This window comes from Corvus moneduloides, chromosome 28, assembly GCF_009650955.1.
Source record: "Corvus moneduloides isolate bCorMon1 chromosome 28, bCorMon1.pri, whole genome shotgun sequence".
Lineage (NCBI taxonomy): Eukaryota > Metazoa > Chordata > Aves > Passeriformes > Corvidae > Corvus > Corvus moneduloides.
In genome coordinates, this window is record NC_045503.1 from 5681407 (window position 1) to 5708052 (window position 26646).

Consider the following 26646-nt stretch of genomic DNA (forward strand, 5'->3'; position numbering starts at 1 on the left):
GCAGAAGTATTTCTATTTTCTACTTGACAGCAGAGGTTTGAGGACAAGTAAAGTTTTCTTTTATAGCTTTTTGCACCTGCCTACCAAAATGCAAACAAACCACAAAAGTGCTTTTCAATATTAAAAATTGCACCATCCCCCCCCAAGAACAGTTTTACTAAAAAGAGTATGAGGATGGAACAGAAAGGCAAATTACAGGTTTGTCTGGTAATAACTGGCATTTATTCATCCATCAGCAAGATCTTTATCACCTACTTGTTTTTTAATTAAACAGACCAATAAGAAAGGTAAGAAACAACGGAAGTTTCTTGTCTGTTGTTTGTTTGCTGAGCCCATTCTAACACACATTTTATGGCTGTATCTCTTGCTACAATCGCACTATATTACTATATAATTTCTCATGCTTAAAGTAACCACTGAAGATTGCCTTAGTTGTGGAAGGAAGGGAGGAGTAGAACTGCATAAGCACACGAGGCTCATTTGCTTTAAAAAAAACCCTGTTGTTTCCTCCTAGTCTATTTTATCATAACAAGATTTGCTTTTGGTAGAGCAGCGGAACCTCACAAATATTGTATCTCCCTAGAAAGGGGGAAGAGACACACTTAAACCATTTTTAACCAACTGATTAAAGGTTGAGTGCACATGGCTAAATTAAAAATATATTAATAAAGCTGAATATTCACCAAATTCCTCAATATGTACAAAAGAGGGAATGAGGACACAGAAATCCCAAATCCCTCATGTAGGTAAGTCAGTACTCACCTTTGCTGCTACTGTTACGCTGCATTTGCTAAGAGTAATCATGTTTCTAACAAGGAATAGAGAGAAACCACATACAAGAGATAACATGGGTATATTTAGTATTTGTTTGAATCATCCAACTTCACACAGGCCCTGTTAACACTAAAATATTTCATGTAGACATTTTTTTGAAAGATGGCCACTTGCACTCTTTTCCTTGAAAACCAAATAAAGAAAAATAACATAATTCACAATGTCAGATGAGATTCCCTTCAGCTTTTCTATTTCTCCTTTTATTCATGTCTGCCCTAGTGTTTGATATTTGTCAACATGACGTATTATGTGGGGTTTTTTTTTAATTACTGCAAGTCCTTAGTACCTCAGTAGTAGAAAATACACAAAGCAAGCATGGAATGAACTGCTTCAAGGGCTGTTCCACAATCCTAGAGCATTTCCTGACAAGTTTGCATCAATACCCACCTACAAAAAACCTCATCTGTTGCTTTCAGGGTTTTAGGGTGCACCATCGTCTCTTAAGCAATGAAATCACAGCAACAGGAACAAACTAATGCTGCTGCAATGGTCTGCTGGTAGGTCTACTGTGTGAAATGGTATCTTTCATACCTTGGATCAATTGATGGCATATAATGACATTAAGGACACCTTGGTAACAGAAAGCACTTTTCACATTATCCAAGGAGTTCATTCTAGAATAACTGGTTTGCAAAACCAGCCAGATCAACAATACCCATCACAAACAGGCTGCATGCTCTGCTCCAAATGCAACAACAGAAAAGGGCAGAGAATCCACACACTGAGGGAGACATTAATCATGGATCTGTTCTCTCTGTACGATGCTTCCTAATACTGTCTGTGGATGTATATAGTATAAGATATTCCATGTATCTTTATAGATACTAGATACTGTAAATATACTAGATGTTGATCCATGTGTTTAGTGCAAAAGTCTGTGCCTATCCATAAGCAGAATCCAGCTTTTGTTGGTTTTTTGAGGCCAACTGAAAGTTCCCTCTTAATATCAACTGAACTCTACCACAGTTGTTAAAGAGACTTGAAACTACGTGCCTTCAGTTCTTTAAACAGTTTCACTGGTAGCTGAGTATCTTGAAAACAACTCCAGGAGGGCAGAAGTTGAAGCTCCACTAAGAGAGATCTTATTTTCAGTTCATGAGATTTATGTATCTCCCAGATTTTCATAAATAAGGGACTCGAAGCAGGAGCAAAGCCATATACATATATATTCAGGAAGTGTTTTCTGTTTAATTCACGCAGTAATGTGCAAATGCAAGAATGATCCTACCTGGACAGGCAGATCAGGACAGGTCTGTCTAACCCTGTACCCTGTTCTTGTCAGTATCTCGTGGCAGATGCCTCAGGAAGAACATACAAACAAGATAAAGATGCAGCCATAGTCAGACTGCCTTGCTACTCAGCTACAAAGCAGCTAGAGCCAGTATTTTGGCTTTTGGGACACCCTGTTGCCCCTGTTTCTTCTGAGAACTATCTAGAGGTTTTTTTAAGACCATTCAAACTTTCTTGCATTCACCATATTGTCTGGTAAACATAGAAATAAATCCTAAATTTAGATTACCATATAAAAACAAACCTCTTTATTTTAAAGGTGCCATTTACTAATCCTACGTGTTGTCTACTTAGAAATATAGGGGTTTTTCCCGTTTTTTCCTGCCACGTGTGATTTTACAGATCTGTCATAGCACTCTGTCATCATCTGTTTTCCAGTCTGAAGAGTTCCAGTCTGGTTTACTGATAATTTTGTCAATTTACTGGTAACTTCATATCTTCCTCCATGGTTGAAATAGTAAAACCAAGATAAATAGTAGACTGTCAACTTGTTCTTATATCCAGTAATACACTGTAAATCGGAAGAAGTAGATTTTAAAAGAAGAAAACCTCCTTACCACTGGGTGGCTTGGGTCGTGGAGGGACATTTTTCTTCGGAGGTAATGCTGGTGTGTCTGATTTGCTTTTGAAAGGGTCATCTGCGAATCCCACCCCTCCAAAAGAGGGGGCAAAGGGGTCTGAAGCTACTGACTACACGAGAAAAAAAGAAAAGAGAAGGGATGTAAGCACACTGTAGAATACCTCTGGTTTCATGAAGCTACAGGTTAACTCAAGTAAAACCATTAACTTCAAAACCTGAGGGCAGATGTAGAGAGTTGGTGTAAGAGGCTAATGCCCAATGGCAGCAGTGCTAAGATTCCATTCACATTCAAAAGAACTTACGCTCTTAATCATTTAAGTACTTCTAGAACTGTTAGTCCTAGCAAAAAGCTGATGAGAAAATAAAAGGAAGCAAAACTCTACTTTTTACTGTTTGGCAATGAACAGTCATACCACAGCCTGACCTTCACTCTGATAAACAGAACCATGACAGAAACCTGGAAAAAACACGGCACACTGCAGAACAGAGAACTTTATTCTAAGCTGTTCTGAAGTCACACACGGGTATTTGACTTTTTAGCAAAACCTTAGGGAATATCCAAAAGCATGGGTTTAATGCTTCCTGTATTCAGATGGCTTTTCTAAAGGGCTCTCCTATTGATTCAAGAAGCCCACAAGTATTCTGCCATGCAAGGAAATTTATCACTGTGAAATGAAGAAGGAGGAATTCTGTGAGCAAAGGTAAAAATTGCAGTCAAACCTTTGCTAAAATTTCTACCTCAAGCCAGCCATGTCTATTGGTAAAGGCTGTTGCCATCTAGTGGAGAGCTAAAACCCTCCCCAAAATAGTAAGAAAAGTTATGGGAGAATAAAAAAACCATCAAGAAATGTAATTATCAAAGTGAAAAGATAACCTATCTTATTTTTAACATTTACTCTACAGTGTTCAAGCATTACTGTAGAACTAATGTAAGGAGTTGGGCACTGATGTTAACTGTAAATTCCAAACTCCACCTCAGGAAAGTAACAGCAGACCAAGACCTTTACAATTATCCATTTTTTCATGTGTGTCCTGAACCTTTTTCTTCATCTGCTATTTAAAATGAACAGAAATTGCACATCTAAAACGTGGGAGAGACTGATTGACTGTTAAGAGTGGAGTGGGTTTACAGGAAGGTTAGTTTTCGTAAATTTAGTAGTGTGGTGTTTCGTTAATGGTTGGACTCGCTCTCAAAGGCCTTATCCAACCTGAATGATTTTATGGTAAGCTTAGAAACAAGTCAGAATACTTACTATGAAGTAACAAAGAAGCAAATTCCAGAACTTACAGGAAGGCTGGACACTGAAATACATTAATATCCACAACAACTACCTCTTCTCACGAGTTAACACTACAAGTTAGTTTCTTTTCCTGATCTGGTATTTGAAAATATTTGTGAGAAGTTTATTTATCCCTACTGAATCTAACAGTCTTAATAAGACTTTGCTACGTAATTGGTGAGGCTGATAGGAAAAAAATGACCAAAACCAGTTTGTCAGCTGAAAAGTTACAATCGTATCACACCCTTTAAAAAAGTGTCTGTACATACATTTTTAAAAGGACAGTTGCTTTCCTTTTAACCTTTACCTTTGACATCTGACTGAAGTCTGCAAATCCCTCACCACCACTGAAAGCACCACTTCCAAATGGATCCAGTGTTCCAAATGGATCTGGAACAGACACGGGGGGAAAAAAAGTTATTTTGAGTAATACTTAAGAATTACAAAGAATGCTTGGTGGTGCCAATGAAGCACAAAACTAGGCAGGTGATTAAAAGACACCTGCATTTTGACCTGCCATGAGATGTTACAAGAGAACTCCACAAAACAATAGGTTTTCTACCACTTGTTTGGAGGGAAAATACAGGAAGAAAAAAAAAGGCATATATAGTGCCACAGATGGTCTTCATGAACTGGAACAAGACCGTGATGCTTTTTGCCAACAGTTCACAAGACTCTTTATTCTTAACTCTTATATTTGATTCTTCTTTCATAAAAAGATACCTCCTTATATATCTTCATGTGAAAATGTTTACTTCTTACCTGGACTTTCGAAGAGATACTGGAAGACGTAAAAGGATCAGTGCTTTCAAAGGGTCAGGCTAAATAAGAACAGATAGGCATAATTATTTTGCTGCTGGACTGTGCACTTAGCTTTTTATGCCTATCAAATCTCTTGCTTTAAGACAAATTATGTTCCGATTTCAGACCACTCTATTCAGCGGACAGAGTAGGATAAAATCAACTGATTGTATGAAATTTACATTATTAGTGGCATTTAGCTATGGATAGCCTTGAACACAACACCAGGTACCTACAAGTGAGATCCCACTGAAATACAAGCAACATTAGTTACCAGGGCAACATATGAAAATACACCCAGAAGTGTTTAGTCTTTAAGCAACAGAGACTGAATATTTGGGTCATGCATTTATATTATTATTAATTCAGAGAATCTGTATATGTAAATACAGATGGTATTTACAGTTGCTCTTCAGTTTGACAAGTCTGCTTTTATTTAAGTACAATCCTATACTGCAAGACAAACTAAGCTCCCACCGACTGAAACTGGTCTTGGGTGGCAAACTCTCAATGAATTGCATAAGAGTGAGGAAAACACTAACAAAAACAAAACCAAAAAATTCATACTCCCCCCCAAAGAAGCACACACATGTACATCAGAAAAGCTCAGAACTGTGACTAGGGATCTAACAAGCACTTTCTGCACGGTCCCCCCACTGTGCTGGCTCCAGTGTGTGCTCAGGGCTCAGGAATCCTTTAGCCAGAGCAGTTCCTCCTTCTCACTCACTGTGTGACTGCACAAATCTATGGGATGGAGGGAATGGTGGGAATGAGTGGGTGTTGCTGGTTTGAAATTCCCAACAGAGAGAAAAAATATCCACCTAACAGTACCTTCATGGTGGATGTACCTCATTATCATGGAACCAGAGAGAACACTGCAGATTGCCTTAACAATCCATACTTACATTTTAAGAATACAATTAATTATATTTCATCAGTTAGGAAAAAAGTATTTTGTGTTATTTCACTCCTTTTAGCTTTCAGACAATAAGCCTGTCAACAGTAAAGAAATCTATTAAGTGTAGATTTAAAAATTACTGACCTTTGAGGGTAAAGTGGGGGTTTTGTGAATGGATCTGAGGTAAACGGGTCACTCTTCACCTGTTTCTTGAAGAAATCCTCAGGGGCAGAACTACGAAATGGGTCACTTTCCTTAAACGGATCTCCTCCAAAGGGATCTAGAAGGAGCATGAAAAGGTAAATAGAATGTAGCACTAGTGTGTCTATAAACATGCTACATTTGACCTCACACTCACTGAGGTAATTTTTTCCTACACAAGTACACAGTGTTTTGGTAAATCCGATAAACTTCCAGAGACCTCTCTACAGAGGGTATTTCCTAAGTTTGAGCAAGTACATGTTTATATGAAGCTTTCAGACTTAATAGTTACACACTTCTCATTAAACATATTGATTCTGAATGCACACCTTGTCAGGTTTCTATGTTCCCACACGCAAACCAAAAATCCGAAGGTAGGGAAACCTTTATGCTTTCTCTGTGTTTGTAAATCTTTGTGTTTGGCTACAAATCGTTTATACCACACCTGTCCTGTCATTAAAAAGGGCTATTACCTGCTGGAGCAGGTGGTTGCTCTGCAAAAGGATCATGCTGGAATGGGTCACCTATGCAGAAGAGAAAAATAATTTGTTTTATCTACTATTTAGCAGGATGATAAAAGCTTGTGAAAACATAATTTACTCAAGAATTCGTCTTCAAGGTCTTAGGTAAGCACTTGTCACTTACTGCCTTTGAAGGGGTCTGCTCCCTTAAATGGATCAGATTTGAAAGGATCTTCTGACTGGAATGGGTCTGTATGCAATTCTTGTGTATTATTGGTAAACATCAAGGCTTTATTCTTAAATGGATCATCCTAAAAATTAAGAGGAGAAACATCACAGCAGCTGGTCATGATAAAAATGCTCAGTTACATATTTAGCAGAAATTGAATGCTATCTTGGTTCCTGTTTAACAATCTTAAAAATTGCTTTCTAAAGAACTTTCTCAATATGTGACTTCTAAGTAGAAGTAATTACAGAGCAGATGGGAATGTGTACCCCAAGGCTACACAGAACATCAAAAGATAACAGTACATATAGCAATTAAATGTTAAACTGTTGCCTGTATTAATATATTCAAATCTCAAATAACAAAAGCAAGCCAACCTCAAACATCACACTATCAAAAAATTCTTCCCCCCCATTAACAGCTCAGCTTCAGGTAAGACACTTACTTAAAAGGAAAGGATACATAAATAATCTGTGGACTAGAAATACAACAAATTACTACTGAGTAGTCAAATACTAGATTGCTTCTTTTTAACTCATCTTTGAGTTTAAAACTCCAAATACTGATTTCCCATGATAAAGCACTTCATGCAGGAAGAGTCACCCCAACATTTTGATGACAAGGTTTCTCAGCAGAGGCCAAATCTAAGTTTGTCAAGTTGCAGAAAATACCCTGCATGAACAAGCAGCAAACTGAAGTTATGAAACCTCTTCATGACATTCACTTGCATGATACCCCTGGCTTGGGTCTGATTTGGAGGTCTCTGATGAAGGCCCAGGCGCAGACAGCACCTGCACAGCAGAATTCCAGGGGCAATGAGAGCCGTGCCACACCAACGTAAGGAATATCCAGAAACAGCTACCCACTCACACTGCCCCCAACACCAGAAAGAGACAGGATTTCTTTCATCCCTTCACAAGATGCAAATGCAAACATCTTAATTAATACTTCTCAGAACAGGGGGAGGGAGGTGGGGAGAGAAGGAAGAGGAAGGAAGAATTGAGAAACAGGAAAGTGGCACAATGGTTTAAAAAAATTGCTATGAACATAGACTGCTGTTTTCTGCCAGTAAGTGGCTCCTAGGTTTTGCAAGTAAGCAAAACATCTGGAAGATTTCACTGGAAATTAAATATATTTATGCAAGCCATGCAAGCACAGAAACTAAGCACTAAAGTGTTTTAAGACCTTTAAGTCCATGTTTCTCAATGTACTGCTCTTTTTTATCTACACTTTTCTTCTTTCGAGCAGTTTGTTTTTACAGAGCAAGTGTAAAGTATGGCATTAAAGGCAGCAATGCCTGGTGAATATTTACTAACACATTATATATTTAACCTCATACTAAACCCATAGCAAATACTGTGCTTACAAGGGTAAGCATGTTTCCATAATGATGAAGGGCCACAGACATGCAAGCAGAATCAAGCAAGTATGCAACTTTTATCTTGCCTTAAGACAAGAAATAGGCTTAAAAAAAAAAGAAAATTGTTGTGATTTAGAGGATTATTTAATACCCAAATCAGCAAAAGAAATTGACTCAAAAAATGTTTAAGAACTTGAAAGATTTTATGATTTGGGAAAAAATACTGATTAAATAAAAACTTAATAAATGAGAAAGATGATGCTGGAATTATTTAAGCAAAAGAGAAACATCCTTTTGGAAAGGGAACATGTTTTTTACTGAGATATGTAATAAATATAGCTCAGTGTAAAGCAGAAATTTGTAGAGCTTCTTTTGGAAATAAGAAGGAAATACATGATCAAGGGAAGTTTACAGCAAGAGAAGGTTTTGCCTTAGTAAACTGGACAGCATGCAAGAAAACACAAAACACTTGACCTGGAAATAAAGCCCCATCTCTGTCCTGAGACTGAACGTGTGACAGGTTACAAATCCACAAGACCAACGAGCCAACTACCAACTAAACAACTATTTCAGATTAGGTGCAAGTCAGAAGCTTAATTAGTGTAAAATATACTGAACAACAGTATTTTGTTTTTACCATAGCTCCGTAATTGCTTCTTTCTGTCTGCCCAAGGCCTTCACTCATGTCTGCTAAATTTGTCAGACTCCCACCATGAATCCCATTGAGAGCTTCATTGTACTCTTCAATACTCTTATTCACTTCCTGATGGTTCTCTTGCAGCTGAGAGAGTTTACTTCTCGCCTGAGAAGGAAAAATGTTTTAGCATGTTATGCACTCGACAACACTATCATTCTTACAGTCTCCTTAAAACAGTGGTGCCAGCCAAGCTGCATTTCATCCCCCACCAGAACCGAATGCTTCCTGACTCAAACTGGGAATTAACCGAACCAAACACCAGTCAAAAAGGCTTATTTCATGAACCAGGACTTCTTTTCTCCTCTGAAAAATAATTCTTCTAGGCAATGTTCAACTCAGCATTTCAAGAAGCAAAAAATTGTATGAAGTACAGTGAATACCTGGTTTATTTCTTCCTGGGTTGATTTTAAAGATTTGATTATTGTTTCAAGCTGCACTTTTCCAGCCTGGATGCTCTGCTCTAGCTGAGTCTCTTCTTGCTGGAGGCGATTCAGCTCTGCTTTTGCTCTATTAAGGTCATCTTCCTGTAACTTTAAATCTGATTCCTGAGACTGAATCTGCATTTTTAGTGATGAAATCTGAAACAACACAGTAGAAAAATCAGAGTGAAATTTGAATAAATGGGACTTGTTAAAGTGTGAATTTATAATAAGTAATAGAAAGTGGTAAACCAACCTATCAACTACTAAGGAAAATATTTAGAACTTAATATGAAGAAATGCATGCTGCTTCTGCTACAATCCTTGATAAAAGCACACTCAATAAAACCAAGAAATACTATTTTAAATCAGAGAAGTACCCCACTAATTAAAAAGGTAATCAAAAGCTGTTTCCTGGATGTTCACCTTCACACCTCGGTTCCATTCAGAACTTGGTTCCATTCAAACATTTATCAAATAGTTTAAAGTGCATTTTTAACTCCAGTAAGAGTTAAAATTACAGAGTTGCAGATAACCTTCCTTATACACTTTCTTAGTGACTTCCTTACACATTAAGTTTCTAACCTCAAGGTAACATCCTATTTCCATTAGCATTGTATCAACCTGAAAACCTCAATACTGATTGACATTCAGAGTGATCAAAACCAGAACCACTTGCAATGGACCGTCTCATGGGTTAGGACTACTGATTTTCAACTGCTGTATTAGGCTGAATAAAACGCTTCATATATTCTCAGAACAGCAACAATTCCTGTAGAAAGGGACCCTTGGAGATCATCGGGTTCAACCTTTCATTTATGACCATTATGAAAGGTATTTAGGACAGCAGAATCCTTTCTTGGACCTCTATATTTGTGTGGAAATGAAAAGAAAGAAGGAAAGAAAGAAGGAAAGAAAGAAGGAAAGAAAGAAGGAAAGAAAGAAGGAAAGAAAGAAGGAAAGCAAGAAGGAAAGAAAGAAGGAAAGAAAGAAGGAAAGCAAGCAAGCTTATTCATTACATAAATAGACTTTCCCTGAACAGAAGAAGTAACACTCCTGAGCGCGTCCAGAATTAACACACACTCACCACCTGTGTTTCTTCCTGGCATTTCTGCCTTACGTCATTCAGCATATCCTTCAGTTTGGCTTTCTGCTGGTCCATCTCGTCCAGGCGGTCTTGGGCATCTTGTTTTTGAGCCTCCAGCTCTTGCAAGTTACTTGTTTCCCTATCTAAATCATTTTGCAGTTCCTGAAGAAAATTCCACAGTTTGGAACTCACATTTAGCTGTTGTCTTAAGGAAGGATCAGCCACAGACAAAGAACGTAGCAAAATTCAGAAGATTTTCTACATCATATAGGCTACACCCTGCACTGGCCTGTTTTGTTTCTGCAGGAACTTGTGCAAGACATCAGGAAATAAATCACTGCTCACAAGAAGGAAAAGGGACTGTGACACAGAGCACACGGCATCGAGTTATCCTCATTATCAAAACCAGTACTCTCCAAACAATGATTTCCTAAATTACGGTGTTAGTTAAACACTAACAAAAAAGACATTTCAAACTGTTCACATATACTAGGCTCGTATTAGCCAGCATCAGATGAAAACATTTCTGATGGAGAACACTAAAATAAAATTCTTTCTGTAAGTTAGAGGAAAATCCCAAGAAAGAAAGAACAACAGAAAGAATAATAGAACAACAGAAAGACAGAAAAAATGCTAAATTGCCATATATTACCTAGATGAAAATGAAAACCACTAATGATAAACAGAGTTTTTACCTGAACTTCATTGGTTTTCTGTCTGATTGATTCTTCCTTTTCCCTAATGTCCTGCTCCAGAGAATATTTTTCTCTGTCAGACAAAAAAGAAAATGTATTTGTGATTAGTTAAATAATATAACACATGTGCAACAATCAATTAAATATTACTCCGGAAACACCACGCAGCCAAAAACGCCAGCCTGTATTCTCATGTATTCTGTAAAGGAGAAAAGGTGCATATGTATCAATTACGCTTTGAAAAATACCATCTTGTGCCCATCATCAATCTTCTGAAGTCACCTGACAGACCTGTAGGGTATCACTCGGAAATTCATCACCGATTACAGCAACAAATAATGACAAAATTGCTAGAAGAAAATAGAAGTAACTGACACATCTGTACTATAGACTTATTTTGTCACTCTACACCAAGATTTTGTTAAAGTCCACAATATTACCTCTGCAGCTGTGCAATTTCTTGACTAATATCGTCCAGTTCCTTCACTCCTGTAAATTCTCCTGATCCAACAGAACTTGCACTATCCTGTTAAGAATGAAACAATCTATTAAAATGTCAAGTTGTAACAGAAGCTCTTCCTTTAACAAAGGCTGAGGACAGAGGTGGGATACAAAATCCTCATTATTCGCGTTTTCAAAATTCTATGAGAGGCATCAAATTATTCTGCAACAAGCAGGGAACATGCCACACAATTCTACCTGTGAGACAGGAGAATTTTTAACATGCCTGTTTAATAGACAGGACAGTTGAACACACAGCAATGAAAGGACAGGCACAATGCCAACAAGGAAATTGCAGACTACATCAGAATTAAAATTCAAAACGTAACACTCAGTTCTGCTATAGTCAAGAGTAAATTTTCCAGGGGACTTAACAAAATCAGATTGTATTTCAGTCTTCTTGAGCCCTGCCACAAATTAATGGCAATTTCTGCAATTATACCCCATTTCCTGTAGGTTGTTCCTACATTCATTCAGGTGTAGATCAGGGAAGATGCAGAGGGCATCCCTTGCCTTCTAGATAAGACCATCACTATCAGAAGTTAAGAAAGGATGTAGCACTAGGTACAAAATTGGTTGTTATTATAAAAGATTGCTTCTTCGAAAAAATAAAACCACTGCAACTGAGCAAAAACTGCAGCACTGAACTCACTGCTAGTATGACAAACCAAGAGACCTAAAACTTTTATATAGCATTTTAAAAAGAAGAATGCAGAGTTTGCTTGCGTCGCTCACTTTGAGACCACTGTGATAACCACAGAAAGCTTGGCTTTATTAAATATTAAAAAACAAACAAGAACCCAACGAACAAGCCAAGACCAGCAGAGTAAGATGTGACATTTTTGTAGAAACAATAGGTGAATACACAATTTAAATAATTTAATTAAGTCCTCACTTTTGGGGGATCATTTTTTTGGTAATACGCCATTAAATAATCACAAATAACAACAACAATACAGACTAATTCTTCAAGGTAGCAAATCAAAAATCACGTTTATACTCTCAGGCCAGATACAGATTTGCTGGGAGACCTGTACTGAATGCAGGACAGGATCACAGCCAGGTGTCACCCAACATGACTACGAAATAAGATCAAAGGAGCTGCTGCAGCAGTTAGGGTAAGAGTCACTTAACTAAGCTCACAGTAGCATATAGTTTATTTTATCTTAGCTCAGCTAAATACATACCACATGGAAAAAAAAATTGCAATTAACTGAAAACAGTGGGAAGCTTAAAGCTCTCACACCAAGATGTATTTACTGCTCACAGATGCAGAGAACTAGTCCAGGAATAATTCTGACAGCACAGAGCTGCCTGTCCCAGGAATTCCCTGCCAGATCAATACATCTCCAGTTGCTGAAGGAAGGAACATCACCAGGTTGGCAGCCGGTGCTGGGCACTTCACATTGCTGTGACATTATCACCATGCACAGAACCCGAGAGCAGAGACAGGCAAAGGTGTAGAAAGAAACACTTTTTTTGAAGTTACAAAAAGCATACATCAGAAATGTGCATTCCTTTGGACACCGCAATTACTCACACGCCGCATTTCTGTTAGTGCTGAGACCTCAGTTCCTACAGGGGTCAAGTAACCTGATAGAGTCTATAGGAAAAGGATATAGGAAAAACCTTAGGAGGACCATAGCAACAGCAATAATTAAAATATATTTAGAGTTCCAAAGGTTTCTGGTTAGGGAAAGCAAAAAAAAAGTAAAGAAAAATACAATATAATTTATAGAAAAGGCGAATGTATTGACAAGACAGAAGTATTTCTTTTTTCAGTTTCAGAAATGCACTGACATGCTATCAAGGAAAGGAACAAAGCAGGGTCAGCAAAAGATCAGATACTACAGTAAAGTGGTATTAGCAGTGATGGATACAGGAGTGTGGACAGGCATGCTACAAAAGATGAGTCCCAGAAACTAGGAAGTCATCACTCCTCATTTAGCCATTAAAAGATTTTGTTTTCATGGGAGGAATTTGGTGCTGATCACAGTCAGGGATAGGCTGCTCGACCAGCTTTTAATATTTGCTGTTACAAGTTCCCTGACTCAACCTTCTCTACGACAAAGGATTATTTTTTATGCTAGATTTTTTTCAGCATTATTACTCCGTGGTTTATGGAATATTTTGCTGCTTTTTTCTTTACTTACTGTCTTGGTTGTTAGAAATTTAGCTATATTTTCAAATGTTAGTAGAATTTTGTAAGAGGAGATAAGAAAAAGTACTGGCAATTCTTTATCATAACACTTAAAAAAAACCCATACAAAATTCACCCTCAAAGCCCATCACTTTTAAAGCACATAAGTTCAGTGTTATCTACGACAAATCACTGACTTACCTGGATGGGTGTGTTCCTCTCTGTGGGAGGGATCATATCTGGAGATAACACTTGTGGAGGATCAATCCCTTTGCTGACCTTCTGCTGAATGAGATACATGGCGAGTGCAAACTGGTCTTTGCTGAGCTTTCCAATCTGTCTCGTGTCTGCCAAAGCCCTGATAAAAAACAGATGATACTTACGAACAAGAAAATCTTATTTCTGCTCTACCAAAAAGCCTGAAATACGCATATACAGGTCATTTCCTTTCGGTTCATCCTCATCAGAGTTTACTTATTCTAGTTGGGGTTCTATTAAACAGTGCAGTATTTTATTACGCATATTTAATTGAATAGAGTAGTGTTACTCTGAGAAAATATTTACAGCACTAGAACTTCAAAACACAATCACAATTCAGAGACTGACCTATTGCCCTCCCTCCCAGAAAAGCAAAGGGAGTATTTATGTCTCCTTTAATTTTCTACATAGCCCATATGTTGCAGTATGTGGACAAGTAAAACAGGGTGGGGTTTTTTGTTTGTTTCTGGGTTTTTTTCGTGTTAGGATCACATTCTGAATCTGAGTTCCCAGATCAGCAAGTTACAAAAACACAGCTAGTAGGGATTTCTTACCATATATGCGCTAGGAGATTCTGAGACAGACCTGAATGCATAAAAATGTCCTTTACTTCTTGGCCACTCACAAACCCATCCATGTCTGTGTCTGTTTTTAAGAAAATTTCATCGTACCGCACTTTTTCAGACATTGGTACCACCCAATTCACAGCTGGCTGCAAAACAAAATTCGGTATTTCAAAGGAAGAGAAACAGTCTTTATGAACACACTGAGTGTATACGACACTATCCGGAGCCGGAGGTGCTGAACATCTTGCATACTCCAGTCTGACTGGTAAATAAGTATTTTCACTGCATGTTTTAACTTCACACTTTTTATCTGAATAAAAACACTGATAAACAGCTATTCATCAGTTGAAAAGCATTAATTCTTTGGAAATACAAACCCAACTAGGCATATAAAGTCCTCACACTAATAACAGGAGATTTAGAAGTAGATTAATGATTTCTTCGGTTTTAAAGCAGATACACAAACAAAACCTATGGTTTCACTTTCTACATAAAGTGAAAATTCCCCCTTAAGATTTGCTACCTCGTGGTCACCAATTAAAATTCACTTGATGTTCTTCCGTTCTTCCAAGTCTTACCACTCTCATTTCGCCCGCTCCACTCAAATCACCCGAATTCAAGTGCTCATGAGGCAGAAATTAAAAAGCAGATTTATTTTTCCTACAGCTTACAAATATACAAAATTACAAAAATAAGAAAGAAAGACGTGTACCTGCGCTTGTTTGATGCTGTGCTTGGGAGACAAGCTCCCTGTACTGTTCAGACTGTTGACACTGCCGTGGGATGGGGTGGAACGGAGGCTGTCTTTTGGTGGAGGACTTGCAGGGAGAACAGGAACTGCACCAGGAAAGACCGGCGTCTTCTTTCTTTTAGAAGGTGGTATGAGAGAAGGGGGCAATTGTGAAGGAACTGACTCTTTCTCAAGAGCTCTATAAACCAAATGCATTGCCTGCAAAGGCAAGAAGGTCAGATAACATTCAAAATTATTAGAAAAAGCAACAAGATCTTCCCGTGTAAGTCATTTACATATTAGTAAAACAAAGACAGTTAGATTAGAGATGTAAACCAGAGCAAATAATTTTGAATGTAATTCCAACAAGTTTAATCTTGACAAGGAGAAGAGTCAGTGGATGGATTTGAGGAAGGTCATTTAACAGCTCCATGTGAACAGGTTAGATTAGAATAGTTGACTGGAGCACAGAAAGCTGCAAAACTCTTGAGAAAAAAATGAGCTATTTGCTTTGGCAGACAGACTAGGCTATGAATTGAGAATTTAAAGCAACCTACCACAGCAAATTCATCCTTGTCCAGGTGACCATCTTTATCAATATCACTGAGATCCCAGACCTACAGCAATCAAGATTAAAAATGATTTGCAGAGCAAGCTACATTTTATGTATTCATCATATTAACATGCCCCCTGAAGACTCCTAATAGATTTTGGTGAAGATCATATTAGTTATATTACCTATCTAAACATTCTCTGATGAAAGAGATTGGATTAGAGTTTTCCGGCCACATGAATCAACACTGGCTCTAACAAATTCTGGCTGCAACACAGGCAGGTTTTTCATCTTTCTATGATGCAATTATGGAGTCATCAAGCTGACTAAAAGCATTCAGAGGTGGCTTTCAGAACTGCCCCAAGGGTGTGGGCTAGCAGATCATTCAAATTCTTCATAAGAAAGTTCAATAGAAAGAGTCAATACATTTCTAACTCCTATTCCATTCCTATATGATGAGTGTTTTCTACTAACAACTAAAACTATGCGCAGCTTCCTCTGGCCCCCTGAATTTCCTGTGGGAGAGAATTTAAGCATTTATCAACTTTAGTTCATTATTAGGCCAGGCACAGCCAATGCAACTTGCAGAAGACTTAGAGAGATACAAAACTTTGTGAACTCCAACACAGCACTGTTTAACCATCAATATGACTTGGAGATAATGGAGTGCACAAAAAGCCAAGACTCGAGGCTCAGTTGTGAGAACTCCGCTTTATCACTGCACCCTTGGCAAATTTAAGCTCCTCGATTAGTCCTTTGCCCATTTCCTCAGTCCCTTACCTTGTCCACAAATTTTTTTGGAAGAGGTAAAAGCCACCTGAATTTCCATTGTGGCAAGAACAATATAAAATCCAAAGTCTTTCAAAGACTTCGCAATACTCAAGTACAGATTTAAAACAAATCTTACTTAGATTTTTTTTTAGATAATACAGAGCAAGAGGCAGTTCTTCCTGAAGAGATAAAAGTAGGTAACGCAGATACAGCTCTTACACAGAGTATACTCATTCTCAGAAATATCAATATGCAAAGCATTAAAGAATGTGTTTTTAACGGAGGCAGAAAAATATTTAAGGTCTGCTTCCCTTGCAAATAAGCAATGGATGCACTAAACTCAGACCTTGGAAGTATTTATGAAATGGAAGAAAAAAACCAACGTGACAATTTGGCAGCTACAATAAAAGGAGGATGTTTTAAGGTATTCTCCTGTACAAACAGGGGATGGATTTAATGGTATGTCTAATAACTGATATTTGTAAAAATGACAAAACAGAGGAATCTAATGTTATAACAGCTATTACAGTTTAGGAAAGCCTTTCCTTGGTTTTAAACAACCAAAATCAAATTTCCAGCTCTTAAATGAATAGAGAAAATAAAGCCAATCTACTCTAGGGCCGAAATTACTACATTTATTCTTATTTCTAAGTGGAAGACTTCAGAGTCTTAATGTTCCTGCTTTATAGCATGCACACAATGCAAAATCTCAGCCAAAACCTGATCTATGTTGATAAATTACATTTTTAACATTGCAACTATGAGAAGCTAAACAGAGACTAGCTAAATCTTAACAGCTTACTTACCCTTCCTAGGATATCAAGAGGTAGCTTTGAATTCATCAGTACTGGTTTTACTTTGTCTCCTGAAAGTAAACCATTTACTGGCAAAAGGCTTTCAAAAATACCATCAAACTTTGCTTTTTCTTCCACCTAGTTGGTAAGAAATAGTCTGAATAAGTAAAAAAGTGTATCTGTGTGAGTACTGAAAATGAGATCTTGCAAGAAATTAAGACTGGTCCATAACGTACTCATCCGAAATTTCCAAGCTTTCTTGCAAGTGCCACTGTGCTGTATTTAAATGTAAACCCATAGAGAAAGCTTTGAAAGTAAGCTCCTAAATCTAAGGTTATGACAGCTGACCATGCAGCAGACAAGGTGTGCTTCTGCATTTTGATAAACTCTGCAGAACTAAAATGTATTCTTCCCACTTTAAAGTACATGTAACTACAAGTATTTTTATTAAATTTCTACATTTTGGAAATGTTAGCATTTGAAAATTACTTAAATATAAATATCCCCATATATGCACCAAAAGTTATTTTTTCCAAACGATATATATTGCTTGTATCATTGAATACTAATTAGAACATAGGAACTCAAGCTTTAAATTAATACTTCAGACTGGATGTGGTGAAATACTTTGCTGTTCCCAGTGGGGTTCCTTTATACAAACAAAGTGCCTAATTGTAGAACTCTGGAAGAAATCCAGGCAGAAGATTAAAATTCACTGTCTTAAAAACATCACACCAGTGCTTGTCAAACAGTTGTTTAATACTCATTGCACATGTAAAACTACACCTCCGTGTTCTCTGTTGTGCACAAGTTTGCACAGAAAGGGATGACTTCTGAAATGGGAAATACATCTGATACAAAATTCTCTCACTGGGAAAATTACACACAAGAAAAATATTTACTTCTAAAATATGGATGGAATGTGTTCTCTTTTACACTTACCCTAACAGCCCAGTGAGTCTCTGTTGAGGGTGGTGTGATCAGCAAAGGACTGCTAGTGTCATGCTAAAAATTAGAAAATTTTTTATTTTTATATATATAAATATATAAATACACACACTTCTGTCTCTAATACTTACTAACTGCATTAATTTAGAGATGGTTATAGACATGAAGCTTAACTACACTGAGGAAAACAGGCTGCACGTGTACCCAAATATAAGTCACACTCATTTTATAGCATTACAGCACTTGGGTAAGGACATTCAGTAGGCACATTCTGTTTGTACCCAAACACAGAACCAACACAAGCCAAAGAGGTTCTGCAGCAGCTACTGCAGGGCAAAGCCACAGCTGCGACTTTTACTACCCACTCCTGTTGACCCAGCCCCAAAATAATCTTTTTTTCTTTCCTTTTTTTTCATAAATTCAGAGTTTAGCCACATCAGCTTCCTGACCAAGTTGACCAGACTTAAACTTGCACTGGTTTTGCAGTCCAGGAAGGGGCCAGTTTCCTGTCACTCGGGATGACAAGACTGTGGCAGCCCTGGCTGCTGTGTCCTAAGGAACTGTTTGACAGCAGCCTGAAGCCCCAGAACCATGACATTTATGAAATGGAATTCCAATGTTCCAACTGAAGCCTTAGCTCTCATATAACACATACCTGCATTTAAGTGGATATTACTTACAAATTTAGGAGGTGGCACAGTCAAATTCAGACTGCTCAGGTTGACATCGTGGCCATTCTGTGCACATGCTACGAGGCGCAACGCAACATAGAAACCCTACAAACAATTGCGTTGGCTGTTAAAAACCAGTTCAAATCACAAAAAATAACCTGCTTACGATTTTTACTAACACCGTACATGTGCAGCTCAGTAAAAAAAACCCCAAGATGTACAGCCCCATAATGACAACTACCCCTTTGCTTTTAAAGATGAGTCAGGAAAATTTTTACAGTAACAAGAAACAAAGAGCAGAAAATTGGAAGTTAGTTTTTATGAAGAACTCTCCTCAACAATTTAACAATTTTTCTTAAAAATTAGTAATGTTTTGAAAGAGTTTATCTGTATCTACAAGTAACTTGCTATTTGATATTCCAAGCTAGTTTTAATAAAAATGCTAGAGTTTTTTACCCAAGAGAGTCTTCTAAAACACAATCATACTTTGCATTTGTGACTCGATGACTGTGTATCTGCATAGCACACACACTGATTATTTACAAAACAAAAGAGATACAGAAAATTAGAACCAAACTTCTCCTGCAGCCTCACTGAGTAGTACACTTGGATATGAGCAGTGCTGGGGAAAAAAACTCATCTTGTAAACAAAAACTCAACCCAGAAAAAGTTAACAATAACTACTTGTGGTACCAGAGTTTGATTGAAACAAGGCTAATCTAGGAAAGGTAATATAGGAAGTCTACATGAACATTTCATTTACCTGTTTATCTAAGTATCCTTTACCCTCTGGGTCAGCCAAATCCCATATCTGTGCAGACACAAAATAAAAGCCATTGTGAATTTCAAATAAAATTTAACTCGGCTCAACAGTTCCTACTGTATGTCTTCTTAAAGTGTTCATTCAGCTTTCAAATTATGACATACAATGCTATTGAATTGTCAAGTTAAAAACAAAAATGTTACACAAAAGACAATTTTTCTTTTTAAATTTTTCCTTTCACTTAAAAAAGTGTACAGACAATTACTGCATTATCCAAATCCTTCAACTTACTTTTCCAAGGACAATATCAGAGAGACCTGATTTTTTAAGAAACAGCGCAGCTTCACTTGCCCCAACTCTCCCTGTGTATGCTGGATCTACCTGAAGGAGAAAAATTAACATTTAATTGAAACACAACTGCTGTGAAAGCAAATTTAAGAAATGCAATGTCTCTCGCCCCTAGGTCAAAAGGAGTTACACAAACTGCATCACCACTCAGAATTCACACAGGTTTAGCACTGCAATGGGGAAAAGAAAGAGAAGGGAATCTTGGGGAAGAAGAAACTGCACTTTATTTTTACTTTTTTTTAAGAACGTACCTGTTTGTAGTAAGTTTCATATATTGGATTCCCGGTAGAAAACTGAAACACAAGTAAGAAAACGGAATAAACAACAATCAGAACTGACAGGAAAAGAAACGTAGCACTTTGTGTGTTACTTCTATCAAACACCTAAAACAGTGTGTTAATTTGCTGTGTTACAAACTGGACACTTGAAATTTAAGTGTGGATAACAGTGATCCACCAAGACCACAGGCTATTGTCACCTCTTAGAACTTCTCATTCATCAGGATTCCTACCTCTCCTCACACTTTTACTTAATGACACTACAAAGTAGTAAGGTTTTGAAGAACAGCTTCAAATTATTTGCCCAAGTATTTCAGGTTATCAGTATGAGAACTACTGATAACAAAGGCCCAGCTTTCAACACAATGCTGACCTGACTACCTCCTGCACTGTATACATCCTTACAGAGTATTTTCAGCAGACAACTATACACACACACACCCCCCAAGCCCCGTGCCTGTGTTAACACATTTTCAGGACTAGGAACTTAAACTGAAATAGACTTTAAAAAGAAAAAAAAGAAAAAAAAAAAAAAAAGAAGAATGAACGGCAAATTAACAACTCTCACAATTTCCTGATGGCACCGTTGGAGGATTTCAACTTGGTGTAATCACTGCATTGCACGAAAGCTGCAGACCCAAGGGAAGCCCTGACTTTTCAGTGTACTAAACAAGCAGATCCCGCTCCCTCCTGCTGACATTCCAAGCAGATGGGAACTGGAATGCCAAAAGATGCAGAAGCCCCAAAACCCATCTTCTCACTCGCCTCCTCCAATTGCCACGTGAGCTCTAGCCCTGTGCAGGTTATCCTCCACACTGTTCTCCTCAGCCTCAATGCCAACAGCAAAACCAATCCAGTCAAAAACAGGTCAGTCCTTAGACCACTCAGAGGCCTTAAACAGAAAGCAACAAAACAACCCAATAAACAGTTTAAGAGCGAGATGCAGAGATGTCACAAAACCTGCCTGGGATAACCACTCCCCACCTCCAGGACAGCAGTCAGACACCCGAAAAGGAGTATTTCACACTAAGTTCCATCACTACTGTGTCCCCTCCCAAATGTCATCTTCTTCCTTGTCATCGTCATGGATCTCCAGATGTTCTGCCTACTCTGAGAGGAAGGAAGGCAGGAACAAGATGAAAGAAAAGACCAATCAAGAACATGAAAATTTTAGTTTATGCCAAGAAAACCTTCCCGTGAGTTTACAATAAACATGCCAAATCTTCATTTAAGGAGCGATCCATAATAACTAAGTTCTCTGAACCAAGCACAAGCAAACACTGACTCTCTGAGGATTGTAGCTCTATTTGAATAGAAAAATCCAGCATTTTCAGAACAGTTTCCTAAGCATCTTAAATGTACTTCACTTATATCCATCAACAAAACAAGCTGCTGCATTTTCCAACATCAGCCCCCTCTGGAAGCTCTCGCTCTTCCTGATGGCGGACAGGATTTCCAAAGAATGCTGCAACCGTAACTCATTAATCTGACTATTCTTTTTGCTGGCATGTAAATGATCAGCACATATAAGCATTGCGTTCCTGTCCAAGCAGGAAACATCATTCAGAGAAAAGGTGGAAGTAGGAAATAGTCTGTTCCACTCTGAATAAAACCCAGCATGTTTTCAGCCAACTATCACCAAACTATGCACCCCTTGTTTAATCAGAAAGCTCTGACAAGAGAGTCAACCACCAACTACGAGCTCCTCTAATGCTCTCCCGACGCGGTGAGCGACCTAGAGCATGTAGAGACTGGATTCGTACCAAGATACAGAGCAAACCACTCCAGCAGCAGGACTGAATGATCTCATCCCATCACCAGACATTCCTGTCACCCTCGTTTGATATCGTCAGCCATGACGTGGAGCTGACTTACCTGGCAGACACGGCAGGAAGCCAGGGTGATGTGCTTCAATGCTGTGAAGTTTCTTCTACAGCAAATTATTCACCCAAGTGCTGCTGGAAAGCACTTCAGGATCAATTCTTTACTTGCGGAATTTTACAAAGATTCAGTCTCTCCGATCGATTTACCTAAATGACTACACCTCTGTGATGAAGCAGACCAGACAAAATGGGTTCAAGTGATAAAAATAGCACAGCTCTCTATCTACCTGTCACCACATGCCATGACATCACTATCATTCAAGAGGATTCTGTAATTTGGTGACACCTGCTGATGAAAGACCTACCCAAGACTGTCAACACTGGCAGAGACAAAAATTTTGAAGAGCCCACAGCTGATGATGTCAAAGCATAACCTGTTAGAGAGGTTCAGTTTGATTAACAGTTTACCCACCTCATGGTTCCTATGCCTGCTCTATACTCCCCAAAACATCACCTCTGACTAATATTTTAGACCACCTGCCAAACAGACCCTTTGGAGCCCTAGTGCCTTGCTGTTTAATCCCCAAGTTGATTTCCTGTTCAGAAGTTCAAGTCTTGAGCCTGCACAGTGACAGCAGATCCGTACACTGCGTTTGTGGTACGCAGTGCGCACGCACGGATACCACTCCGAGTCCCTTACTGCAGGCCTGGGAAAAAGGCAGGAGTAAGCTCCTGCCGCCAGAACAATTCATACATCCAGTTCTCTTTCCTGAGGTCATCTCAGGGTCACAAAGAGCTCTGGATCACATTCATTATTTTCCTTGGTGTCCCTTCTCTTTAAAAATTTTCTTTCAGCCGTGCTAGCCATACCATAGGAGAGCTGAAAACAGGGAGTGTAAAAGACGAAAAAAAAAAGATGTTCACAAAGACAAGAGCCAAAAGAAGGTTGCTGCTGCCCCAAAATGAGTGCCTTTGCCCTTACGTTACCTGACAAGTATCCTGAGTTGTCTTAGAAGATTGAGCTACAAAAGGATCTGCACTGTCCCAATACCTCTAACATAACTCTCCAGAACCTGTTGAAGCTGTAGGATGAACAGGCTTTGCACAGCGGAAAGACCACATAAAATGTAAGAAAATAAACTTATGGAAGGTAAACAACTGAAACCAAATTGAACTCCAAGAACTGATTTCACAGGCTTGCTCTTCAACTAGGTTTATACATAGCCAGGTGAAACAAAGACAGCCGAATGTTAAATACGAATAATACAGAATCATAGAATCACAGAATCCCAGAAGGGTCTGTGTTGGAAGGGACCTTAAAGATCCTTTTGCTCCACCCCCTGCCATGGGCAGGGACACCTTCCACTAGACCAAGTGGCTCCCAGCACCATCCAACCTGGCCTTGGACACTGCCAGGGATGGGGCAGCCACAGCTGCTCTGGGCAACCTGTGCCAGGGCCTCATCACCCTCAAAGGAAAGAATTTCTTCCTAAAATGATTATTATAATAAATGATTAATGATCAAATATGATCAAACATTTTAAGCTGCTCGAATTACCCATGCTGTTTGCAGCTCTTAATATGTTGGTATCAATGTTCTTATTTTATATCTTTCTGAATGGACATGCCTCAACATTATAGCACGTGTACCCTCTCCTATTCTAATTCCATTCCTGGCATTTACTCTAAGTACACATCTCCCTAGTAATCACAAAACGGAGGCTATTAAAAGAGGAAGTTTATTACTTTAAGAGAAATTCTGTTTACTGCCCTGATTACAGCTAGATTACTCTTGACAGGTCAATATAGGAAAACAAGCTTTCAAACTACAATGCTTCCACTGAATTACTTGGAAAATAGTATAAAAATAACTGGTATGTTTACAGAATGTGGTCCTTTATCCCCTAAACATAACATTTTTTATCAAAAGGAATACCATTGATTCCAGTCTCTCAAATAGCAACGGGAATTTAAACAACAGAGAAACTGCATTTCTAGAGTAAATATTTGATAATTATTTGATTTTTACCAATGCACTATAGAGGTTTCACAACTATTTCACATCCAGAGTTTATTTGACTTACATATTTTGCACCACATTAGTCACTTGAAAATTTTTGATAACAGTTTGTGTGCACACGGATGTTTTCAGATGTTTCCGAATATGTCCACTGAATCAAACCAATGTTAATCAGGACTCCTGCTATTCAGAAGCTAAACAGCAATACATGTTCTTAGTAAGACACACAGCAAGTTATGTTATCCAAGCACCACGTAACTCCACTGAGAGAGAAATTTTTACAGTATCGCATCTCAAAGATCATTACCAAAAGTAAATCGATATATTTAAATAATAATAGGAGTCATTCTGAATTCTTGACTAGCCTAGGCACAGCGTAGAAAATAGTTTTAATTTCAAGGCATTGAGGGTAGTGGGGTGGTGTTACTTTTCTTTTGCTTTAAAGCAAATAAGTAAACCGATTCTCTTCACAGGGCTATGGAAAAAAATAAACCGCGGTCACACTGCTTAGGCTTGAATTATTCGGGTGAGAAATCAATCAAAAAACTTGTAACAACAGAAATCAACCCAGGGATCCCAAGCATTCAACCAGAGCTGGAAACAGCCTCTCCCAAGGGTCAGGGATATGTGCCGTGTCCCCTGCCCTGCAGAGAAGCCCATCCTTCTCCTGACAGGCGACCACCTCCCGCTCATCCCTCAGCCCCTTCCCGGTGTCCCCGCGCTACGGCCGCGCTCCTCACGCACGTCCTAAACACCACACACAGTCACGACACCCGGTCACAACAGTGCAGCAGCCCCAGGCGGCATCAACCCCCCCGGTAAGAACAGGAAAACGGGGTGACGTGCGGAGCCCCAGCCCTTGCCTTGAAACCCCCGGCCCGCGGTAATCCCGGCGGCTCGGGGTGGGGAAGCGCCAGGAGACCCTCAGCCCCTCCCCAAGGACGCAGCTCCAGGGCCTCCAGGAGGGGAGGGCGCCGGCGCAGCTTGGGGTCCCCCAGCAGCGGCCGCCCCGGCCCCGGGGCACGGCGGGGGCCACTCGCCGCCCTTGCCCCGCCCGGGTCCTGCTCCCCGCCGCGCCCTGACCCTCATTCCCCGCGGGCCGAGCCGCTCCCGGCACAGGGCCTGTACTCAGCACCAATCCCGGCCCGGCTGCACCCGCCTACGTTGCAGCCCCGCTGCCGCTCCCCGCGCCCGCCCGGTCGCCGATGCTGAGGGCCGCGCGTCCCCACGCAGCCCGGTACCTGCTGGCTGAGGGGGATGAGCGCCGCCATCTTCCTCCCGCTGGGTCGGGCCGCGGCCGGGGCGGGGCGAGGGGCGGTGGCACGGCCGGGCCGGGCGGGCCCGAGGCGGCCGCGGCGCGGCTGAGGAGGTGCCCGGGATCCGCCGGCAAGTGGCGGCGGCTCTAGCGGGACGTGGCAGGCGCTCCTCGGCGACAGTGCCCGCTGCCCGCAGCGCTCCACAGAGTCGCTGAATCATTTAGAACGGAAAAGACCTCTTAGATCGTTGAGTCGAACCTTTGACCGATCACCACCTTGTCAACCAGAGCACTGAGTGCTACGTGTTCCTTAAACACCTCCAGGGATGGGGACCTCACCACCACCTCCCTGGGCAGTCACATAATCCCAAAACGAGAGAGGTTTGAATGGACCACAGTGCCACCCGGTCCCACGTCCCTGCTCCAGCAGGGCCATCCCAGAGCACATGGCACAGGATTGTGTCCACACAGTTCTGGAATATCTCCGGTGAGGGATTGCAATCTGTTCCAGCGCTCGGTCACTGCACAGTAAAGAAGTTCTTCCTCATATTCAGGTGGAACTTGGTGGGCACCAGTTTCTGCCTGCTGCCTCTTGTCCCATTGCTGGGCCCCACGGAGCAGCCCCCGGGCCATGCTCTGACCCCTCCCCGCAGACACTGAGAGACGGGTGAGGTCTCCTCTCAAGGCCGAACAGACCCAGCTGCCTCAGTCTTTCCTCGGCAGCGAGACGCTCCGGTCCTCGATCAACTTTGTAGCTCTAAACCCTGTCAAAGCAGCCTTCATCCAGTGAAGGTCCTTCAACCCCAATGAAGCTTCTTGTGGTCCATTATCAAATTTTCGGCATCAAATACACCAAAGTTAATACACCCCTGACTGCCGAGTATAAATCCTGAGCAGCAGCCCGACCGAGGCTCGATCACTGTGACCACATAAAAGCTGAATCAACAGGAATCCGTTTAGGAAAAAAAAAAGTGCAGGGCAACTGTCGTACTTCAGAGCTTTAAAAGTTCTTCACCCCAGAGCATCACTGGAATTGTTTTACAGCTCTTGGACAAGCAGAAGCAGAAAAATTTTACCTCAGTCCGTCCACAGACTACAAAGTGGCACAGCTGAAGTCGGGGCTTCCAGGGATTCTCTCACTCCCTTTCTCCTCACCACACAAAATCCTCTCAGCCAGTGTCCAGAGGCAAATGCAGAGCCCTGGGCTCTGAAGTCTGCCTTCAGATTTTTATAAATTCATAGCATTAGTTCTTGGGGAAGGAAGGAAATGCAGAAGAGCAGAAGGACTTGAGAAGGGTTTGAAGGAAATGACCGAAAAAGTTACAAGATTGAGGTACAAAACAGGTCAGACAGAAAAACAGGCACATCATTCCTTGTTTCCAATTCACTTCCCTCGTC

The 26646-nt window shown here is 40.0% G+C and overlaps 1 protein-coding gene across 2 annotated transcripts; it reads right to left on the minus strand.

The window, feature by feature from the left end:
- Window positions 1-2785: 2785 nt before the first annotated feature.
- On the minus strand, window positions 2786-25303 carry EPS15L1 (epidermal growth factor receptor pathway substrate 15 like 1). Of its 2 annotated transcripts, XM_032092593.1 has the most exons (23): window positions 25235-25303; window positions 20124-20165; window positions 19816-19905; window positions 19525-19572; window positions 18771-18866; window positions 18085-18147; window positions 17155-17280; window positions 15582-15641; window positions 15007-15243; window positions 14283-14440; window positions 13672-13828; window positions 12871-12933; window positions 11270-11355; window positions 10830-10902; window positions 10135-10296; window positions 9009-9206; window positions 8569-8733; window positions 6530-6656; window positions 6358-6408; window positions 5828-5963; window positions 4747-4805; window positions 4292-4374; window positions 2786-2814 (listed from the first exon to the last, which is right to left on the minus strand). In XM_032092593.1, the coding sequence occupies exons 1-21, from the start codon at window positions 25262-25264 to the stop codon at window positions 4793-4795; spliced, it is 2181 nt and encodes a 726-aa protein (XP_031948484.1). In that variant the 5' UTR covers window positions 25265-25303; the 3' UTR covers window positions 2786-2814; window positions 4292-4374; window positions 4747-4792. The 2 variants fall into 2 exon arrangements, with proteins under 2 accessions (XP_031948484.1, XP_031948485.1); XM_032092594.1 differs by lacking the exon at window positions 12871-12933.
- Window positions 25304-26646: the final 1343 nt, after the last annotated feature.